Source organism: Ranitomeya imitator, chromosome 3 (genome assembly GCF_032444005.1).
Source record: "Ranitomeya imitator isolate aRanImi1 chromosome 3, aRanImi1.pri, whole genome shotgun sequence".
In the NCBI taxonomy this organism is placed as follows: Eukaryota; Metazoa; Chordata; class Amphibia; order Anura; family Dendrobatidae; genus Ranitomeya; species Ranitomeya imitator.
The window spans coordinates 574,890,770-574,913,752 of NC_091284.1; the positions used below are offsets into that span (position 1 = coordinate 574,890,770).

Below are 22,983 nucleotides of genomic sequence, written 5' to 3' on the forward strand. Positions count from 1 at the left end.
TGAAAAAAAAGTACTTTTTCATTTTTACGGATCAATTTGTGAAGCCCCCGGGGGTTCAAAGTTCTCACTATGCATCTAGATAAGTTCCTTGGGGCGTCTAGTTTCCAAAATGGGGTCACGTGTGGGGGAGCTCCAATTTTTAGGCACACGGGGGCTCTCCAAACGTGACATGGTGTCCGCTAAAGAGTGGAGCCAATTTTTCATTCAAAAAGTCAAATGGCGCTCCTTCCCTTCCAAGCCCTGCCGTGCGCCCAAACAGTGGTTTACCCCCACATATGAGGTATCAGCGTACTCAGGACAAATTGGACAACAACTTTCGTGGTTCAGTTTCTCCTTGTACCATTGGGAAAATAAAAAAAATGTTGCTAAAAGATAATTTTTGTGACTAAAAAGTTAAATGTTCATTTTTTCCTTCCATGTTGCTTCTGCTGCTGTGAAGCACCTGAAGGGTTAATAAACTTCTTGAATGTGGTTTTGAGCACCTTGAGGGGTGCAGTTTTTAGAATGGTGTCACTTTTGGGTATTTTCAGCCATATAGACCCCTCAAACTGACTTCAAATGTGAGGTGGTCCCTAAAAAAAATGGTTTTGTAAATTTCGTTGTAAAAATGAGAAATCGCAGGTCAAATTTTAACTCTTATAACTTCCTAGCAAAAAAAAATTTTGTTTCCAAAATTGTGCTGGTGTAAAGTAGACATGTGGGAAATGTTATTTATTAACTATTTTGTGTCACATAACTCTCTGGTTTAACAGAATAAAAATTCAAAATGTGAAAATTGCGAAATTTTCAAAATTTTCGCCAAATTTCCGTTTTTATCACAAATAAACGCAGAATTTATTGACCTAAATTTACCACTAACATGAAGCCCAATATGTCACGAAAAAACAATCTCAGAACCGCTAGGATCCGTTGAAGCGTTCCTGAGTTATTACCTCATAAAGGGACACTGGTCAGAATTGCAAAAAACGGCCAGGTCATTAAGGTCAAAATAGGCTGGGTCATGAAGGGGTTAAAAATGAAATAAAAGGAAATCCAAATGTTGTATGTAACACAAACTGTATGAATACTGCCATAGAAAAAAAACAAGCACTCGCACAGCTTCATTAATAACAAAAAAAATTGTATTTATTTTTGTTTTTATACATAATGTTAAAATAATAAAAATATTAATAATAATTAAAAAAAACACTCAAATAATAATAAAGTTAGAAGGGTTAAAAGTTGACCAGCAATTTCTCATTTTTCCAACAAAATTTACAAAACCATTTTTTTAGGGACCAACTCACATGTGAAGAAAGTTTGGGGGTCAATATGACAGAAAATACCCAAAAGTGAAACCATTCTAAAAACTGCACCCCTTAGGGTGCGCTAAACCACATTTAAGAAGTTTATTAACCCTTCAGGTGCTTCATGAGAACTAAAGCAATGTGGAAGGAAAAAATGAACATTTTACTTTTTTCACAAAACATTTGGCTGCTCACTGCTACAGTATATCAAGTAACTCTTTCAGGTTGTGGTGGAGAGGTAGCAGTGGGTGAGAAAAGTTGTTTATTTCTAACAACAGCAAGCCTATGAAATATCGAACAGCATTTCTTTAAAAAAAAACCTTTATAAGCAAAGTCTGCTCACTATTAGCCATTGTCACTAACATTTTTTTACTAGGGTAAGATGTTGACAGACACACATTCTACGGGGAAAGGGGTGGAATAAGACATCACTTGGTAAGCTTGCAAATCAGTGGGCACACATTTAATACAGTGCAGAATTTTTAGAATGTAATAATCTACTTACCGTAATTGGGAAAACCTTTATGTGGCTTTCTCTGAGTGCTTGAAAAAGGATTATTCTTTTTTTTTTTTTTTTTTTTATCAATTACTATTTTGTACAGTTGGCATCTACAGGCATAAGTATATTTTATCGATCTTATGTACAGGTCAGTACCTCTCCACACAACAGCATTTGTTTTGTATTAGCCATGAATATCCCCAAATAAACATTTCTTTTAAATTAAGAAAATGTACTTGGAGGATATAGCATAAAGTTGTGACCTTGATTTTCCTTTGTCTCATTAAATGACACACAATACTTCATTCATATATTATTAATTTTACTAAATCATTCAAGTTCACTTAAAATTAAGTATATTTTTGAGTAAAAAGGTGGAATGTTTTTGATTCACAGTCAATAGGTCTCAAAATCACATTGGAACACTGTATACTGTATTTGTGACAACAGTTATCTGTCCCGATGATTAATATAATGAAGGCCATGTGTCCCATAGGAATCATAACAATCGAGGTATGGTAGATTGAGCCACTCTGGCGGGTAACTTGTAGTGCTGTAGACAAAACACTCTGTGGTGTTAGCAGCTGCTCTCCCCTCAGGTGAATCATCTTTACCTCTCCACTCCAATATTTCAATCCTCTTAATAGTGCGTTGGTACATGTCCGGGCAGCTTTCAAATTCATCCAGGAATTGTAGCATCTGGTCATCAACTGAATATATCTCTCCAGCAATATGGTGGCCGGTGCCTGGGACATTCAAAAGGAATGGTATATTTCCTTTTTCAGCTATCACCAATGGGTACTTATCTGTTGTTCTTCCGATGCCTTTAAATACAGCTTTTCCATTGTTTGGATCTGTCATGACGTGATAGTTTGGCTGTCCCTTCTTAAGAGTTCCATACACAAAGATATCATGCAATTTCTTTCCTATAAATTTAGGAAAATAAAAAAAAAGTTAAAACATCTTTGGACATCTGTCTAACCTTTGAACTAGAAGTCATCAAGTCTTTTGAAATTGGAATTTACCAGTTTTATTAACTTTTTCCCAAAACAATGAGGCACAGCAAATCAAAATACTACAAACATTTACATTTTCCCAACCCATACTGTCGGAATTTGCAGATTTATGCTAAATACAAGACTTTTTGGAATAAGCACTTCTAATGTATAATGAGCAACTTGGTTCGTCTATGGTCTGTGTTAAATATATGGAACTAGATGGTGGCCCGATTCTAATGCATCAGGTATTCTAGAATATATATAGTAATATATAGCACAGCCCACGTAGTATGTAACACAGCCCACGTAGTATAAAACACAGCCATGTAGTATACTGCCCAGCCACGTAGCATATTGCACAGCCACGTAGTATATTGCACAGCCCACGTAATATATTGCCCAGCCACGTAGTATATAGCACAGCCCATGCAGTATATAACAGCCCATGTAGTATATAACACAGCCACGTAGTATATAGCACAGCGATGTAGTATATTGCACAGCCACGTAGTATATATCAGCCTCGTAGTATATAACACAGCCACGTAGTATATTGCCCAGCCACGTAGTATATTGCAGTCACGTAGTATACAACACAGCGCACGTAGTATATAGCACAGAGACGTAGTATAGAACACAGGCCACGCAGTATATAACAGCCCATGCTGTAAATAACACAGCCCACATAGTATCTAACACAGCCCACGTAGTATATAGCAATGTGGGCACCATATCCCTGTTAAAAAAAGAATTAAAATAAAAAATAGTTATATACTCAACTTCCAGCGGTCCCCGGATCCAGCCCAGGCATTTAGCGATGCTCCGGTCCCAAGAATGCATTGCTGCAAGACCGCTACGTCATCATCTCGCGAGACCGCTACATGATTTCAAGTCATTGCCACAATGCATTCTTGGGACCGAAGCGTCGCGAGGAGCGGTAAAGGCGACGGAAGGTGAGAATATAATGATTTTTCTTGTATTATTATTTTTAACATTAAATTTTTAAACATTAGATTTGCTACGTCATCTCACAGGACCGCTACGTGATCTCAACTCATTGCCGCAATGCATTCTTGGGACCAGAGCGTCGCAAGGAGCAGACAAGGAGGTGAGAATATAATTTTTTTTTTTAATTATTTTTTTTAACATTAGATCCAGCGACGCGGAATTTCCGTGACAGACACACAGATGGAAGTGACCCTTAGACGATTATATAGATGAAGATAATAGATTTTGAAAAAAGGAAGTGTTCTGGTTCTATTATTACTGGATGGAGATGTTTATTTCCCAACCATTTATTTTACCAAATAATGTGCTGAAAAAATATTGCAATTGTGATCAAATGGCAAAAAAAAAAAAAAATTGGGGGGGGGGGGAGGGGTTGCTTTTACAACCTATAGTATGTAGTAAAAATGACCTAATAATATGATTCTTCTGCTCAGTACAATTATAGCTATACTAAACTTAATAAAATGTTCTTATATTTTAGTGGTTAAAAATTGTCACCATAAATTTTCTTTTGTTGAATCAGCTGTGTGTTTATTTTTAGGAATTGAGCTGTAGTTTTTATTGATACTATTTTTTCTTTCAATGAATTCATAGTTTTCTATTGCAGATTTTATGCTATGAAGTGGGTTATTTAACCCCTTTCCGACGTTGGGTGTAATAGTACGCCCACGTCGGAATCCCTCCCTTTGATATGGGCTCCGGCGCTGAGCCCACGTTTCTGCCACACGTCAGCTGTTTTGAACAGCTGACATGTGCCTCTTACAGCCGCGGGTGGAATCGTGATCCACCCGCGGCTGTTAACCTGTTAAATGTTGCTGTCAATCTCTGACAATGGTATTTAACTCGTGCTTACTGGAAGTGCTCCGGAAATTCCCCCATCGGTGACCCCATCACGTGATTGCAGGTCACCAATGGGTTGGCCTGACAACCAGAGGTCTCCAGCAGGCCTCTATTGTTGTCATAGCTGGACTGTTATGAGCGCCGCCCAGTGGTTGGTGCTCATAGCAAGTGAGCATTTCTGCTAGACATAGGCGATCTGATCATCGCCTGTGTGTAGCAGAGGCATCAGACAACTGCAGCTTCTAGTCTCCCATGGAGACTATTGAAGCGTGCAAAAAGTTAAAAAAAAAAAAAAAAGTTTTTTAAAATGTAATAAAATAAAAAAGTTCAAATCACCCCCTTTTCGCCCCATTGAAAATAAAACAATAAAAAAAATAAAATATACACATATCTGGTATCGCCGTGCTCAGGATGTTTCCTGATGAAGGAGTCTTGAACTCCGAAACACGTAGAATAATAAAGCCATATGTACGAATAATTCTGGAATTCTAGTGATTTAGCAGCGCAGAAATTTACCACAATTTTCCCAATCTGTATCTAATGTCTATGAACTCGTAATGGCCTGGAGAATCATAATGGCAGGTCAGTTTTAGCATTTAGTGCACATGGTAAAAAAAAAAAAACTGTGGAATTGCACTTTTTTGTAGCACCGCGCTTGGAATTTTTTCCCATTTTACGATATGTGAAAACTAATGTTGTTGAAAAGTACAACTCGTCTCGCAAAAAACAAGCCCGCACATGGCCAATAAAAAAAGTTATGGCTCTGGGAAGAAGGGGAGCAAAAAACGCAAAGCAAAAATACATCCAGTCATGAAAGGGTTAAACTTTTATATATTTTTTCCAGTATTTTTTAGTTACATAAATGGACTTGACGTCCTCTGTCTACCATGGTAACCCATTGACTCTCCACAACTGTTGCCGAAGACTATACTATCTGCTGGAACACTCGAGGGTTTAGGGACCATTCCCCCTGTCTCAATTCCCTGCAACTCAGGAAGTCTGCCTTTGTATTTTCGATGTCCCTCATGTGAAGTGCCGTGAGCGATAGCAGGTGTTGTTCTGCCAACTGAAACAGGATGCTGGCTACCTCCATTAAAGTACGGGATCTTGTCCCCCCTGGCAGTTGATATAAGCCACCACTGCTCGACTGTCCGACTTGACTCGGGTATGGCGGCCTTGATGCAAGGGGAGAAAATATCTCAAGGTCTTTTCCACAGCCCAGTTCCTTTACAATTCGAACCCTGATCTCTTTATAGAGAAGACACGGTTCCCTGCACTGCGTGGGATTTTAGATGTGCTCCCCATCCCATACCACTCGCATCGGTCGTGATCACGTCATCCACTGGTCTTAGCCACTGGACCCCCGATGCCAAATGCTCTCTTCCAGTCCACCATGTTTGGGAATCTCTTACAACCAAGGAAAAATGTATATTTTTCCTTCCAAATGTCCTTTCAATTATCTCTGCGCTGACAGGACCTCCCACTATAGCTGCCTTAGGTGAAACTGTGCCCATCCTACTGCCGGTATACAAGATGTTAGAGAGCCTAGCAGTGACATCGCCCTTCTCAGTGTCATTACCGGCTGCCGTATTGCTGACAGAACCAAACCCCTTATCTTGACAATTTTGCTCTCTGGCAGGAGGCAAAGTTGACGTTCGGAGTCCAGTGCCAACCCAAGGAAGGATTGTACCTTTTCTGGTACTAACTTTGACTTGAGGGTATTCACCACCCATCCTAGCTCCATTAGAGTTAAAATCACTTCCTTCACCTGATCTATTCAGTGACCTTCTGACCTCCCCACTATAATGAAGTCATTCAGGTACGGGATGATATCTATGTCCCGAGAAGAAGGTAAGACATCACCTCTGCCATTACCTTGGTAAACACCCTTGGAGCTGTAGACAGACTGAACAGAAGGGCTGCATATTGGTAGTGCCTGATCTGCCCCTGGACACAGAGCTACCCTCAGGTACTTTTGATGATCCCGATGGATTGGGACATGGTAACAGGCATCCTTTAAGTCCATCACCGCCATGAAGCAGTGGTGGAATAAAATCTTTATAGTCGTGTTTTTTGACACCATATTGAAGGATTAATTCTCTACCCACTGGTTGAGCTTCATCAGGTTGACAATGGTTCTTCAAGAACTGTCTGACTTTTGTATCAAAAAGAGGGGGGAATAAAATACTCTTCCTCTTGCCTCGGGACTTCTTGTAGATTCTGTTTCTGCACCAGTCCCAAGACCTCCGCCTCCAGGGCTAGTTGTTCCTTCTGAGACTTTCTGGGAGGTGTTAACACAAATGTCTGTGGGGGTGGATGGATGAAATCTATTCTTAAGCTGTCTATGATGCCTTTCAGTACCCAACAACTGGGGGAGATATTCACCCAGGAAGGGAGAAAGAGAGAGCATTCCCCCTACCTCTGACCTCACATCATTGGGGGGACTTTTTTGATGATGTAGAGGGCCCTCTGAACATGTAACCAGACCCCTTTCTGTCCTTAAAGTCCCAGCTCTTCCTTTCCCCTGTGGGACAACCTCTATTAAATTTCCTTCTCTGAAAAGGTTTCCTGGTCTCGCCTGGGAAACAGGGAAATCCCTTCTTTCTATCCCCTGCTTTTACCAAAGTATCCTCTAGCTTCTGCCCAAAGAGGATTTGACCATCACACGGGATGGAACAGAGTCTATTCTTTGAAGGCAAATCACTCGGACACCATTTTAGCCACAGGGTGCATCTCGCTGCATTCGACAGGCCTGCCGCCCTGGCTGGCAACCTTACTGAGTCTGCTAAGAAGGCTGCTGCCCCTTGCACCAGAATCATCTGTTGCAGCCAGATCATGAGAGCGAGCAGTACACGTCCCAGCTATCGCTGGTTTCAAGCCCCCTGCGGCTGTCTCCCAGGTGTGTCTCAAGAACCCATCTGTCTTTTTGTCCAATGGGTCTCTTAGCATGCTAGAGTCCTCTAAAGGCAGGGACAATTTTTTAGAGGACCTAGGGATTTTTTTCCCAGCTGTCTTTTTCCTCAAAGGGGTACCCTCTTTTGGAAGAGGAAGGTGCGCTTCTTCTTTTCCTCCAGGCCCCCGAACATAATATCCTCTAAGGATCTAGGTGTTTTGTCCTCTTTTAGGCCCATTGTGGACCTGACTGCTTTAACCAGTCTCTCCATATCCTCCGCTGGAAAGCACAGTCGGCCCCCCTATATCACTGCCTGATGAGGAGTCTGAGGATTGGGAAGAGGAGGGACATGGGGATCTCTCAAGATAATCTCCACCAGAAGTAGAGGCTTCAGAGTCTGTGAGCACTTTATGGCTCTTCTTGCTCCCTTTTCTTACAGCTCAAGTTAGGGAACCTTTTACCTCCTCCACGAGTATGGTTCTAAGGCTTGTGGCGAAGTCGGGAGTCTCATCCCTTCTTGTTTTATGTATACAGTCAGCGCAGAGATCCTTTTGCCACTGAACTGCCAGTGGGGTTTTGCAAAGGGCACACTCCTTATTCCTTGTTTTGGCGCTAGCCTTCCTCGGCCCCTGATGATTAAGCTATGAAAATGACCCCCATTATCGCCAGGGTGACATTCTCGTAGATAACTCACCACCGCTGTCAATCGAGGGTATCAGATTCGGAGGCTGATCAGAGGTACGAACAATGTCCCTCCTGGATACTGAGGAGCCCTGCGACCTCTGGTTGGGACGACTGCCACTCGAGCGGCTGCTTCTCCCGATGCCTGATCCTCTTTGGTGACCAGGCTTAGAAATTGGTAAGAGCTTCTGCTCCACAAACTCTTCCATGTTGAGCATTGGACATGAGCACCTCCTCTGTGGTCATCCCTCCTTTTAAGAGGGATCCAATGCGCTCTCCGCCTCCTCCTGTGCCCCTCTATGCCCATCCCACCTCCGCCACCCTGCCAGGACGCCTGAAAACTCCCCACCCCACTGGCCGGCGATTTCATCATGGGCGCCACCATCTTGGATCCAGCATGTCACATGGGCACGCCCATTCCCAGCATGTCTTGCACGTGACGCCAGCAGCACTACCCAGAAGCAGAGCTCAGCCTGGAGTGATGGACAGCCGGCAGAGGAGGAAGAGCAGCACCTCATCCACAGAAGAATCGCTGGACCACTGACTACGCTGCCCCATGTCCGCACGTACAACAAGGCCCCACAGGACCAGCGGATGGCACTTCACCACCTGAAGGCCGACATACAGGCGCCCTGCCTGTTCTTCCAGTGCCAGAACAGGCGTGGGTGAGTAAAAATAAAAATCTTGAACCGCCGGCACAAGGGTCCCTGGCAGGACAGGAAACTCAACTTAGCCGAGTGAGATTTACCACCCTTTTATTTTCAGTAGGGTTCCTGTCCTGACTGGGTCGATCTCCTCTATTTTACAGCTAGCTCACATTGCAGAATCTTGGTGATGTACATGTACGTCTTGATGTACACAGTTGGCGCAAACTACAATGTACATGGACGATCTGTTGCTGGAAGGGTTTAAACTCTGTTTTGTATTTGCAAGCATGGGTATAATACAAACAATTACCAAACAAATCCTACGCCACCATTAATCCCTACTAGAACCACAAGTTGTCACATTCTGAATATGAACAGCTAAACGTGTACAATATTCGATTTTATATAAATCTACGAGATGTGTATTATACCCAAAAATCAATTGTACAAAAACATGACAATTGTGTCCACTAACAGATCTCTAGAAAACTCGCTTGGCCCCAAATACATTACATGAAAGTTGTTAAAGCCCACTGACTGTTGGGTAAAGTGGGGAAGTCTCCATATTCAACAGATGATTTTGGAGAACAGGATTGAGCCACTAGAATTTCAATGGCCAATTCAGTTGTTTTCAGAGGAGATAAGCCACAGGCAACTGTCTGACAGACTCTCCTGTCTTCTATTTGTATAGGTAAGGCTACTTTCACACATCAGGTTTTTGCCGTCAGGCTAAATCTGGCGAATTTTGAAAAAAAACGGATCCGTCGTAAATTGTGAAAAACTGATGTGATGGATCCGTTTTTACGCCGGATCCGAGTTTGTACATCTGCCGGCTATTTTGGATTCTGGGGAGGAAAGAGAGAGAGAGACAGACTCCAGAATGGAAAATGCATGACTTGTTTAAAAAACAGAATCCTTTGCCGGATTCCATGATTTGACCTCACATTTCACCCATTTTTCGCCGGATCTGTCGCTGTCTGTTTTTTCGATGGACAGAAAAAACGTTCCTATGTCCGTTTTCTCCAGCCGCCGGAAAACGGATTTTCGACGGATCCGGCAAAAAAAGGATGAAACGTGAGACCATCCGGCGCTAATACAATTCTATGAGAAAAAAACGGATCCGTTTTTTTCAAAATTCGCCGGATTTAGCCTGACAGCAAAACCCTGATGTGTGAAAGTGGCCTAAGTTGGTAAAAATAGCAGTCTGTCAAATGAACTTTGTGTATGGCTGCTTTTGTTTTCCAAGATAACAAATCACTTGTGAATCCACCTTGTCTGCATCTCAAACATATCAAATATGTAAAGCAGGAAAGAACATCTTTAAATCTTGTGACTGTGTCCATGACAAAGCTATTGAACGGTCATTCAGTCAGACACTCATGCTTCATTTTTCTAAGACCGCTCAAGAGTAAAAACAGTTTGTACAGCATACTATAGGGAATGTCTATCTGAACATATAGGGTAACTTGACAGCGGTCTTACCATCAAAGGGGTTTTCTACCCTTTTTATATTGTACACTAGATGGTGGCCCGATCGGGTATTCTAGATCGGGTATTCTAGAATATGTAGAATATAGTAGTATATAGCACAACCCACGCAGTATGTAACACAGCCCACGTACTATATAACACAGCCACGCAGTATATTGCACAGCCACGTAGTATATTGCACAGCCACGTAGTACAGGTCCTTCTCAAAAAATTAGCATATAGTGTTAAATTTCATTATTTACCATAATGTAATGATTACAATTAAACTTTCATATATTATAGATTCATTATCCACCAACTGAAATTTGTCAGGTCTTTTATTGTTTTAATACTGATGATTTTGGCATACAACTCCTGATAACCCAAAAAACCTGTCTCAATAAATTAGCATATTTCACCCATCCAATCAAATAAAAGTGTTTTTTAATAACAAACAAAAAAACCATCAAATAATAATGTTCAGTTATGCACTCAATACTTGGTCGGGAATCCTTTGGCAGAAATGACTGCTTCAATGCGGCGTGGCATGGAGGCAATCAGCCTGTGACACTGCTGAGATGTTATGGAGGCCCAGGATGCTTCAATAGCGGCCTTAAGCTCATCCAGAGTGTTGGGTCTTGCGTCTCTCAACTTTCTCTTCACAATATCCCACAGATTCTCTATGGGGTTCAGGTCAGGAGAGTTGGCAGGCCAATTGAGCACAGTAATACCATGGTCAGTAAACCATTTACCAGTGGTTTTGGCACTGTGAGCAGGTGCCAGGTCGTGCTGAAAAATGAAATCTTCATCTCCATAAAGCATTTCAGCCGATGGAAGCATGAAGTGCTCCACAATCTCCTGATATTGACCCTGCCCTTGATGAAACACAGTGGACCAACACCAGCAGCTGACATGGCACCCCACACCATCACTGACTGGGGGTACTTGACACTGGACTTCAGGCATTTTGGCATTTTCTTCTCCCCAGTCTTCCTCCAGACTCTGGCACCTTGATTTCCGAATGACATGCAAAATTTGCTTTCATCAGAAAAAAGTACTTGGGACCACTTAGCAACAGTCCAGTGCTGCTTCTCTGTAGCCCAGGTCAGGCGCCTCTGCCGCTGTTTATGGTTCAAAAGTGGCTTTACCTGGGGAATGCGGCACCTGTAGCCCATTTCCTGCACACGCCTGTGCACGGTGGCTCTGGATGTTTCCACACCAGACTCAGTCCACTGCTTCCTCAGGTTCCCCAAGGTCTGGAATCGGTCCTTCTCCACAATCTTCCTCAGGGTCCGGTCTCCTCTTCTCGTTGTACAGCGTTTTCTGCCACATTGTTTCCTTCCAACAGACTTACCATTGAGGTGCCTTGATACAGCACTCTGGGAACAGCCTATTTGTTGAGAAATTTCTTTCTGGGTTTTACCCTCTTGCTTGAGGGTGTCAATGATGGCCTTCTTGACATCTGTCAGGTCGCTAGTCTTACCCATGATGGGGGTTTTGAGTAATGAACCAGGCAGGGAGTTTCTAAAAGCCTCAGGTATCTTTTGCATGTGTTTAGAGTTAATTAGTTGATTCAGAAGATTAGGGTAATAGGTCGTTTAGAGCAGAGGTCCCCAACCGCCGGTCCGCGGACCAGGACCGGGCCGTTGGGGTTTTTCAGCCGGTCCGCGGCGCCGCTGACAGCTAGCTTCGTGGCCCTGCGCCTGGTCAGAGCACGCTTTGTGACAGCTCGCAGCTCCCGGCAGAGAACATTATGCAGGGCGGGGCGTCAGGCGGGTCTTAGTGACACAGCCCTCCTGCGCAGCATGGTGTGTTCCTGACGGGGTGGGGCGGCAGGCTCTCCTCACTGACACGCCCAGTGGCGTATCTAGGGGGGCGCAGCCGGCAGGGGGGCGCAGTCGGGCCGCCTCATTCGGCGGTCCGCAGTGTCTCCCCCGGCGGCTGCATTCTGCTGCCCCCGGTCAGGGAGTCAGCTGTTCTCTGTGCCGACTGTCAAGCTGACAGCCGGCACAGAGAAGCTGCAGAGCGCCGGCTCCCAACAAGTGCAGAGGTGGAGGGGAGCCCCTGCAGGGTGGCTGTGACGGTCAGGGAGAAATCCCTGCAGCTCCACTGCCCAGCGATCTGTCTTCCTGCTTCCTCTCACACAGACGCGCCGCTGGATGACGTCATCATTCAGTGGCCGGCTGTGTCAGAGGAAGGCAATGAGATGCTGTGGGAGAGTGCGAGGAGAGGTGAGAGGGGTGTGTGAATGTGTGTGTGAGAATGTGTGTGTGTGAATGTGTGTGTGTGATTGTGTGTGTGAGAATGTGTGTGTGTGTGTGTGAGAATCACATTCTCATTATAAATGTCATAATTATATGATAAGTATGCACTAAGCTCCACCCCTCCATAACTCCACCCCCATATGACCAGAGCCCCGCCCCTGCCCCACCCCCACCCCACCGGGCCATGGAAAACTGGTCTTGCTTAAAGTCGGTCCCTGGTGCAAAAAAGGTTGGGGACCTCTGGTTTAGAGAACCTTTTCTTGATATGCTAATTTATTGAGACAGGTTTTTTGGGTTATCAGGAGTTGTATGCCAAAATCATCAGTATTAAAACAATAAAAGACCTGACAAATTTCAGTTGGTGGATAATGAATCTATAATATATGAAAGTTTAATTGTAATCATTACATTATGGTAAATAATGAAATTTAACACTATATGCTAATTTTTTGAGAAGGACCTGTATATATCACAGGCCACGCAGTTTATAACACAGCCCATGCAGTACATAACACATCCCACGTATATAGCAATGTGGGCACCACATCCCTGTTAACAAAAGAATTAAAATAAAAAATCGTTATATACTCACTTTCCGGCGGCCCCCGGATCCAGCCCAGGCGTTTCGCGATGCTCATCGCGACACTCCGGTTCCAAGAATGCATTGCGCAATAACACGTGATGATGTAGTGGTCTTGCGTCAGTCCGGTCATTGCCGCAATGGATTCTTGGGACCGGAGCGTCGCGAGGAGCGGGAAAGGCGCCGGAAGGTGAGAATATAATAATTTTTTTAAATTATTTTTAACATTAGATCTTTTTACTATTGATGCTGCATAGGCATAGGTAAAAAGTTGGTCACACAGGGTTATTAGCAGCATTAACAGACTGCATTACACCGCGTTATGCCGCGGTGTAACGTAGTCCGTTTAACGGACTGCTAAACCGTTATGGGGGCACTGACTGGGGAGTAGGGAGGGGGCACTGACTGGAGGGCAGTAGAGAAGCGCAAATTTGCGGCCGGACTTTGCCCGTCGCTGATTGGTCGCAGCCGGCCGTGATCAATCAGCGACGCGGGATTTCCGTTACAGACAAACAGACGGATGTATCCCTTAGACAATTATATAGATAGTTATTGCATGAGTGAGTTATAAATCAATAGCTCAAACTCCTCTACCAATCCCACGCTGTTTTATCCTCCTCTCCTTCTCCTCCAGCATTGTTGGTCAATGACTGACTGGCTGCAGTGTTAACTTCTGTCTAGAAATCCAACCATCTTTCATAACGATGAGCTGTGAGAGTTATGTTTTTAGTAACCAACAAGGCTGTGTTAGGAAGAAACCTGCCCCAGAAGGAACTGTAGAAGGGTCAGAGGTGATGACTAAAGCATGCAATTAATTCTTGTAAGAGGATTAAGGCACTCATGTTCACTCTGAGTCAGAAAACTGAATTGGGAATAAAATGGTTCAAATCCAAGAGTTTACATGTCAAAACTAATGTGTGAAATGTAGAAGCAAGCATATAGAAAACGAAGTGTGAAAAAGGACAAAGGCATTACATGTAACACAGTACTGATGAACATTAATGTATCCAATTAAGGCTAGTTTCACATTTGCGGTTGAAACCGCAGCGTTTAGGCCGCCACCTGAAACGCACTGTAAACGTGCAAGCGCAGCATTTTTTAGACGCATAATGTACCGCATCCATTAAAAAAACGCAACGTTTACACACTTTTTGATGCGTTTTGCATGCGTTTGCGTTTCCTGTGCGCATGGTGGAAAATCTAAGGCTAGGTTCACATTGCGCTAGTGCAGTCCGTTTAGCGCATATGCTAACGGACTGCGTTAACGCAATGTCCAAAAAGGGATCGCGTTTAGCGATCGCGCTAGCGCAGATGCCCGATCTGCGCTAGCGAAAACGGACCAAAAAACGCTGCAGACAGCGTTCGAGGTCCGTCACAAAATAATGGAGCATCGCTAACGCATGCCAAAAATGCCATGCGTTAGGATGCGTTACATACATTGCGGTCAATGGGTGCGCCAACGGATCCGTTACATTGCGTTAGTGGCGCTATGTAACGGATTCCGTTAGCGGATACCCACTAACGCAATATGAACCTAGCCTAACAGGAGAAAAATCTAGATAAACAGACACCGCCAATGGGACTACAGTGGGCGTATATTATGGGATATCTTTATATATACCCTTGGACTGCTGAAATCTTTAGATTTTGCTACTGTATCCTGTGTCATGGACAGCTTTTATTTCAACCTGGATTTAAGTATCAAGCGTTTTCTTGCCTGTGTGTTTGCTTGAAAGCAACAAAGACATCGAGAAAGACAGAGAAGGACAAGGAGTCGGCGTTTTTGGAGACACCCCATTATTGAACATGCTATATGGCGAGCTTAATGCCAACCCGGACAAATTCCCGGAATATACCAGGATGTCTCAACAGACTTTTCAGGATTTGCTTGGTCGTGTCCAAGGAGCCATCCGGAGACAGGACACCCAGCTCCATAGAGTGATTCCTGCAGAGGAATGTCTCCTGGTCACACTAAAGGTACCGTCACATTTAGCGACGCTGCAGCGATATAAACAACGAGCCGATCGCTGCAGCGTCGCTGTTTAGTTCGCTATGAGACGTCAAACACCGGCAACAGCTGAGCGATGCAGGAGCGATCCAGTGACGTACTTATCGTTCTCGCTGGTTGTTCGCTCCATGAAAAACCATTGCAGGCATCGTTGCTTTTGCTGTCAAACAGGACGAATCACGCCGACCTGACGACCAAATAAAGTTCCGGACTTCTAGCTCCAACCAGCGATGTTACAGCAGGATCCTGATCACTGCTGCGTGTCAAACACAATGAGATCGCTATCCAGGACGCTGCAACGTCACGGATCGCTGTCGTTCTCGTTGGAAAGTTGCTCAGTGTGAAGGTACCTTAAGGTACGTAATAATTCTAAACAAATGCCTGTCATAATTATTGTTGGTCTGCCATGTATTATTTGTATTTTCCTTTATGTGTTTAGCTAAACACCACCATAAATAGAACGGTTAGTAATTTTTCCATTTTTTTTTTCTTTCAGATTCCTGGCTACCAGAGAGAGCTTATCATCGCTCCACTTTCAGTACTGGCTTGTAATTTCCACCTTGTCTGGAATAGTTGCAGACACCTGCTGGGCTTTGTGGAACGTTCTCAGGGATGAATTTATCCCCCTACCCACCGCGGACATGTGGTTGGAAATTGCCGAAAAAATCTGGAGTGTGTGTAATTTCCCCAACTGTTTGGGAGCGGTGGATGGAAAGCACATACGGATTACCAAACCCGCCAGATCTGGATCAGAGTACTTTTACTACAAAAAATATTTTTCTACAGTGCTCATGGCAGTAGCAGATGCGGACTGTTGCTTTATTGCCGTTGACATTGGAGCTTTCGGCCGTGACAATGACTCCCAAACTTTCAAGAACTCGGATATGGGCCGACGTTTGTATGGCAAAAATTTTAATTTTCCCCTGCCACAACCTCTCCCCAACACTCAAGGCCCACCGATGCCATTTGTTATGGTTGGGGATGAGGCCTTTCAGATGTGTGAAAACCTACTGAAGCCATATTCCAGTCGGGACTTGAACCACACTAAGAGGATTTATAATGACAGACTGACCAGGGCCCAAAAAACAGTTGAGTGTACCTTTGGGATTCTTGTCTCAAAATGGCGCATTCTTGGGACAGCCATTAATCTAAAAACGGAGACAGTCGATGAGGTTGTCAAAGCCTGTGTGGTTCTCCACAATTACATAATTTACATAATGGCTAAGGAGCAACCCAACATTGAACTGGATGAACCAGTTGCAAACCCATTGCCAGATTACCAGCATCCCCCGCTGCGGTCAACTGTTGAAGTTGCCCACATGCGGGACCAATTTGCTGCCTATTTTGTTTCTGATATTGGACGTGTGGCATGGCAAGATAATATTGTGTAAAATGTCCTGTTGGGTTTGGGTCTGTACCAGGTATGTTTTAAATGTTACTAATATTTTTTGTTAATAAACAACATGTTTTGATACCTGTACCGAGTCTCATGTCTTTCCTCTAAAAACCACTTACCGTACTTTTCGGATTATAAGACACACTTTTGTTCCCCCAAATTTTGGGGGAAAGTGGGGGGGTGCGTCTTGTAATCCAAATCTGTGTGATGTGATGTGCTGTAGAGGAGGGAGGGCAGCTCTGGAGTGGTGCCAGGGGGCTGGAGTGGGCTGGCTGCAGAATGCAGAGACAGCAGGAGTAGCCTCATGTAATATTCACTGCACTCGCTGTCCATCACCTTGGTGCTGAAGCCATGCCGAGTTGGTTGACAGAGGAGCAGTGCATATTACATGTGCCTGCACTACCCCTCCTCCCATCATGAATATGCCCCCCTGCAGGCATGCACATGATAAAATAATATACACTTAACTCACCTTCTGATGATGGCTACATGCTCCCAGTTCTCCCGTGGCTCTTCCTGTGTCTGTGTGGACATCTGATCATGTGATCGGCACCGCACAGTAATATCATCACTATGTGCCCAGGTCACATGATCTGATGACTGGGAAACAGGCACAGGAAGTGCAACTGAGGAGTTGGGAGCATGGAGCTATCATTGGAAGGTGAGCTAAGTGTTTGTTATTTTATCATGTGCATGCCTGCACGTAGTGACTGGGGGGGCCATGTGTGTGCCTGCAGGGTGGCATATAGTGACACGGGGGGCATGTGTGTGCCTGCAGGGGGGGATGTAGTGACTGGGGGGGGGCCATGTGTGTGCCTGCAGGGGTGTGTGTAGTGACTGGGGGGGCTATGTGTGTGCCTACAGGGGGGCATGTAGTGACTGGGCGGCCATGTGTGTGCCTGCAGGGGTACATGTAGTGACTGGGGGGCCATGTGTGTGCCTGCAGGGGGGCATGTAGTGACTGGGGGGCCATATGCGTGCTATATAGAGGGGGGCCATGTGCGTGCTAGCAGGGTGGCATATAGAGGGGCCATGTGCGTGCCAGCAGGGGGGCTTATAGTGACGGGGGGCCATATCCAGGATGAGATGGGGGGGGCAATGTGCCAGCACAGGGGGGGCCATATGCCAGGATGGGTGTTATATAGATACCAGGGTGAGGGGCATATGATTTGTAAGACGGAAACTGGCATTATAAGACAGACCCCCATTTAACATAAAATCATCTTTTTCTTCACCAAACATGGGGGTGTGTCTTATAATCAGGTTCGTCTTATAAAGCGAAAAATACGGTATGTTGCTAGTGGTAAGGTAGTTGACATCATTACATCCTGATTCTGTTCTGCAGTATCTATTGGACGCAGACTGAAGAGACGATGGAGTTATAATACAAAGCAGATCTATACTCACCAGTTCATGTGTGAGAAATAATGGCTTCAGGAGCACAAAACCCAGCCTCATGATTTCACTATTTCTGACACCTGTCCAGGTGAGTATAGATATGCCTTGTATGACCTCCATCGTCTCTTCAGTTTGTGTGAAATAGATTACGTAGACTGAACAGAAAATGGAGGTTATATAAGGCAGTTCTCTACTCAACAGGTCAGGTGTCATAAATAATGAGTTCAAGACGCAGTTTTGTGCATCATGAACTCACTATTTATGACACGTGACCTGTTGAGTATAGATCTGCTTTGTATTACCGCCATTGTCTCTTCAGTCTGCGACACATAGATTAAGCAGACTGAAGAGATTATGGATAAAATACAAGCTCCATACCAAACACACAAAGCTGCAGTGTTCTACTTAACCCCTTCATGACCCAGCCTATTTCGACCTTAATGACCTGTCCATTTTTTGCAATTCTGACCAGTGTCGCTTTATGAGGTAATAACTCAGGAACGCTTCAATGGATCCTAGCGATTCTGAGACTGTTTTTTCGTGACATATTGGGCTTCATGTTAGTGGTAAATTTAGGTCGATAATTTTTGCGTTTATTTGTGAAAAAAATGGAAATTTGGCGAACATTTTGAAAATTTAGCAATTTTCACATTTTGAATTTTTATTTTGTTAAACCGGAGAGTTATGTGACACAAATTAGTTAATAAATAACATTTCCCACATGCACAATTTTGGAAACAAAATTTTTTTTTTGCTAGGAAGTTAAGGGTTAAAATTTGACCAGCAATTTCTCATTTTTACAACAAAATTTACAAAACCATTTTTTTAGAGACCACTTCACATTCAAGGTGTTCAAAACCACATTCATGAAGTTTATTAACCCTTCAGGTGTTTCACAGAAGCAACATGGAAGGAAAAAATGAACATTTAACTTTTTAGTCACAAAAATGATTTTTAGCAACAATTTTTTTATTTTCCCAAGGGTAAAAGGAGAAAGTGGACTGCGAAAGTTGTTGTCCAATTTGTCCTGAGTACGCTGATACCCCATATGTGGGGGGAACCACTGTTTGGGTGCACGGCAAGGCTCGGAAGGGAAGGAGCGCCATTTTTTTTTTTTATGAAAAATTGGCTCCAATCTTTAGCAGACACCATGTTGCGTTCGGAGAGCCCTTATGTGCCTAAACATTGGAGCTCCCCCACAAGTGACCCCATTTTGGAAATTAAACCCACCAGGGAACTTAAAGTATCTGGATGCATAGTGAGCACTTTGAACCCCCAGGTGCTTCACAAATTGATCTTTTTTTCACATAAAATTCTTTTAGCCTCAATTTTTTCATTTTCACATGGGCAACAGGATAAAATGAATCCTAAAATTTGTTGGGCAATTTCTCCTGAGTACACTGATACCTCATAAGTGGGAGAAACTACTGTTTGGGTGCACGGCAAAGGCTCGGAAGGGAAGGAGCGCCATTTGACTTTATGAATGAAAAATTAGCTCCAATCGTTAGTGGACACCATGTCGCGTTTGGAGAGCCCCTGTGTGCCTAAACATTGGAGCTCCCACACAAGTGACCCAATTTTGGAAACTAGACCTCCCACGGAACTTATCTAGATGTGTGTTGAGCAGTTACCCCCAAGTGCTTTACAGAAGTTTATAACGCAGAGCCGTGAAAGTAAAAAATCTTTTTTTTTTTCTCAAAACTGATTTTTTTAGTCCGCATTTTTTTTATTTTCTCAAGGGTAACCGGAGAAATTGGACCCCAAAAGTTGTTGCACAATTTATCCTGAGTACACTGGTACCCCATATGTGGGGGTAAACCACTATTTGGGCACACGTCGGGGCTCGGAAGGGAAGTAGTGACGTTTTGAAATGCAGACTTTGATGGAATGGTCTGCGGGTGTCATGTTGCGTTTGCAGAGCCCCTGATGTGCCTAAACAGTAGAAAAACCCCCACAAGTGACCTCATTTTAGAAACTAGACCCCCCTAAGGAACTTATCTAGATGTGTGGTGAGCACTTTGAACCCCCAAGTGCTTCACAGAAGTTTATAACGTACAGCCGTGAAAATAATCCTCAAAAATGTTTTTTTAGCCCCAATTTTTTATTTTCCCAAGGGTAACAGGAGAAAATAGACCACCAAATTTGTTGTGCAATTTTTACTGAGTACGCAGATACCCCATATGAATGGGTAAACCACTGTTTGGGCACACGTCGGGGCTCCGAAGGGAGGGAGCATCATTTGACTTTTTGAATGCAAGATTGGCTGGTATCCATGGTGGCGCCATGTCGCTTGGGACCCCCTGATGTGCCTAAACAGTGGAAACCCCTCAATTCTAACTCAAACACTAACCCCAACACACCCCTAACCCTAATCCCAACCCTAAACATAACCCTAACCACAACCCTAACCCCACCACACCGCTAACCCTAATCTTATCCCTAATTCCAACCCTAACTCTAATTCCAACCCTAACCCTATGTGCCCACGTTGCGGATTCGTGTGCGGGTATTTCAGCGTTTTTGAAAAATCCACAGGTAAAACGCACTACGTTTTACAAGTGGATTTACGCAGATTTCCTGCGTTTTTTGTGTGGATTTCACCTGCGGTTTTACACCTGCAGATTCCTATTGAGGAACAGGTGTATAACGCTGCGGAATCCGCACAAAGAATTTACATGCTGCGGAAAATACAATGCTGCGTTTCTGCGTGGTATTTTCGGCACCATGGGCACAGCAGATTTGTGTTTCCATAGGTTTACATGGTACTGTACACCGCATGGAAAACTGCTGCGAATCCGCAGCAAAATCCGCACCGTGTGCACTTACCCTAATTCCAACCCTAATTCTAACCCTAACCCTAGTTCTAACCCTAACCCTAGTGGAAAAATAAAAATAAATATATTTTCTTTATGTTATGATGTTCACTACCTATGGGGGGGGGGCTATTTACTATTTTTTTTTTATTTTGATCACTGTGGTAGAACCTATTACAGTTATCAAAATGAATGAACGAATCTGCCGCCTGCCATTTTGGAAGATAGCGGCGCCCATCCTAGATGCTGGACGGACTCCGGGAGGGACCCCGGAGGTACGGGGGCGGGGGGCGCCGGGCAGGACGGAGGGGAGAGGAGGGCGCGGAGGACAGGACGGAGGGGTAGGAAACACTAGCAGTGGCTGCAGATCGCAGCTGTCAGTCCATGGGGGGTTCAGATCGGGGTCTCCAGCCATGGCCGATGTTATTGCAGCATCGGCCATGGCTGGATTGTAATATTTCACCAAGTTTCATTGGTGAAATATTATAAATTGCTCTGATTGGCTGTTTCACTTTCAACAGCCAATGAGAGTGATCGTAGCCACGTGGGGGCAAAGCCACCCACCCTGAGCTGAAGTACCACTCCCCCTGTCCCTGCAGATCCGGTGAAATTGGAGTTAACCCTTTCACCCAATCTGCAGGGACACGATCCCTCCATGACACCACATAGGCATCACAGGTTGGATTGGCACCAACTTTCATAATGCCTACGTGGCATCACAGGTCGAGAAGGGGTTAATAACTCCTGGAGCTATGAGGTGGCAAAAAAACAAAGTGTGCGGCGCAGTGTGTTCGACGCACAGTGTGTGTTGCCGGCGGCAAAATACACAAATAACCAAACAGTATTGGGGGCAAAAAAACATTAACATTTATTTAAAAAAAAAAATTTACTGCGCCGGCTTGGGGTAGAGTGATGGAACTGGGGGGTGTGTAGCTGTGAGGCTTGCCTAACTGAAAATGACGCAGGGGTTGCAGGAGAAGGGGCAATAAAAGTAGTGGGGTCAGGGAGTTCAGGGATGGTGCTAGAGGCATGGGAAGGCAGAGACACACTGGAAGGGCGAGACAAACCTGACATCACAGACACATTGGGAGGTGAGGGGGGAGGGATAGCGATAGTCCGCTGTTTCTTTTTCCCTTTCCCTTTTTGGGATCGGCGCTGTGGTCTGAGGAGCCTCGGTGGGCTCATTTCTTGTGGCCTGGTCATGGTGGCCGACCTGTCATGGTCCGTGTGCCGCTGCATGGTTGTGGTGGGGAAGGCCATGCCGGGGTCCTGCTGCTGCATTGTAGTGGTGGCGAAAGCCATTCCAGGGTCCGGGTGCTGCTGCATGCTGGTGGTGAAAAGCATGCCATGATCTGGGTGCTGTTGCAACCTGGTGACGGTGGCCGACCTGTCCTGATCCGGGTGTTGCTGCTGCATGGTGGGGGCAGCAGTTGGCATGGTGATGGCGGTGGGCTGTCCAGCAGCACTCGGCATAGTGGTGGCGTTGTAGTGTCCGGCAGTGCTTGGAATGGTGGTGGCCGTGCAGTGGTATGCAGCAGAGCTCGGCATTGAGGTCAAGCGTGACAGTGTTGGCAGAGGTGGCCACTGGCTGCTGAAAATACCGAGTCTGCTGCATAGCCTGCACGTAAGCAGCATTGCAGGCCTCCATGACACTAAAAGATCAGGAGTAAGGTGTTCCGACATGCCCTTTTCTATTCGATAAAAAAAAAAAATAATGTGCTGGCCTCTGGAGGTCGGCTTTCACTTGGTCAAGGCTTCTGGTGACATCCTGGATAAATGTATTCATATGCTTTAGGCCACTATCCAGTCTGTCTCCCATCGCTTTGAGTCCATCATGAAAGACCAAGCTCAAGTGCAAAAACTCGGGCATGAGTGACCTGTCCGAGGCCCTCTGCCGCTGCCAGGAAGAGGCCAAAAAAAAAGAGGCAGAGGACTGGGACAGGGGAACACCTGATGGACCAGCTTCCTGGGCTCCAGTCTGTGTTGCAGGCCCACTTGCTGCAGCGCTGCTGTATGGCTGGGACGGGTCCGTGACTGTTTGATGAAGGACCGCTCCAGGGTCAAGAGTGCTGCTCCAGGTGCTGTGAAAAAAAAAACAACAAAAAAAACATTAGTACCAAAGATTTACAATAGTTAAAGGGGATTGGAAAAATACAGATTAGGCAATACAACACAACCCATTACACCACAAAAGATACTTAC

The 22,983-nt window shown here is 44.7% G+C and overlaps 1 protein-coding gene across 4 annotated transcripts in view; it reads right to left on the minus strand.

The window, feature by feature from the left end:
* Positions 1-2,090: 2,090 nt before the first annotated feature.
* Positions 2,091-22,983, minus strand: part of TMTC4 (transmembrane O-mannosyltransferase targeting cadherins 4) — a 253,025-nt gene continuing 232,132 nt past the window's right edge. For all 4 annotated transcript variants that reach the window (XM_069757974.1, XM_069757976.1, XM_069757977.1 and 1 more), the window contains one exon: positions 2,091-2,711. In XM_069757974.1, the coding sequence (XP_069614075.1) occupies positions 2,236-2,711 (476 nt within the window). In that variant the 3' untranslated portion in view covers positions 2,091-2,235. The remainder of the gene's footprint in view (positions 2,712-22,983) is intronic.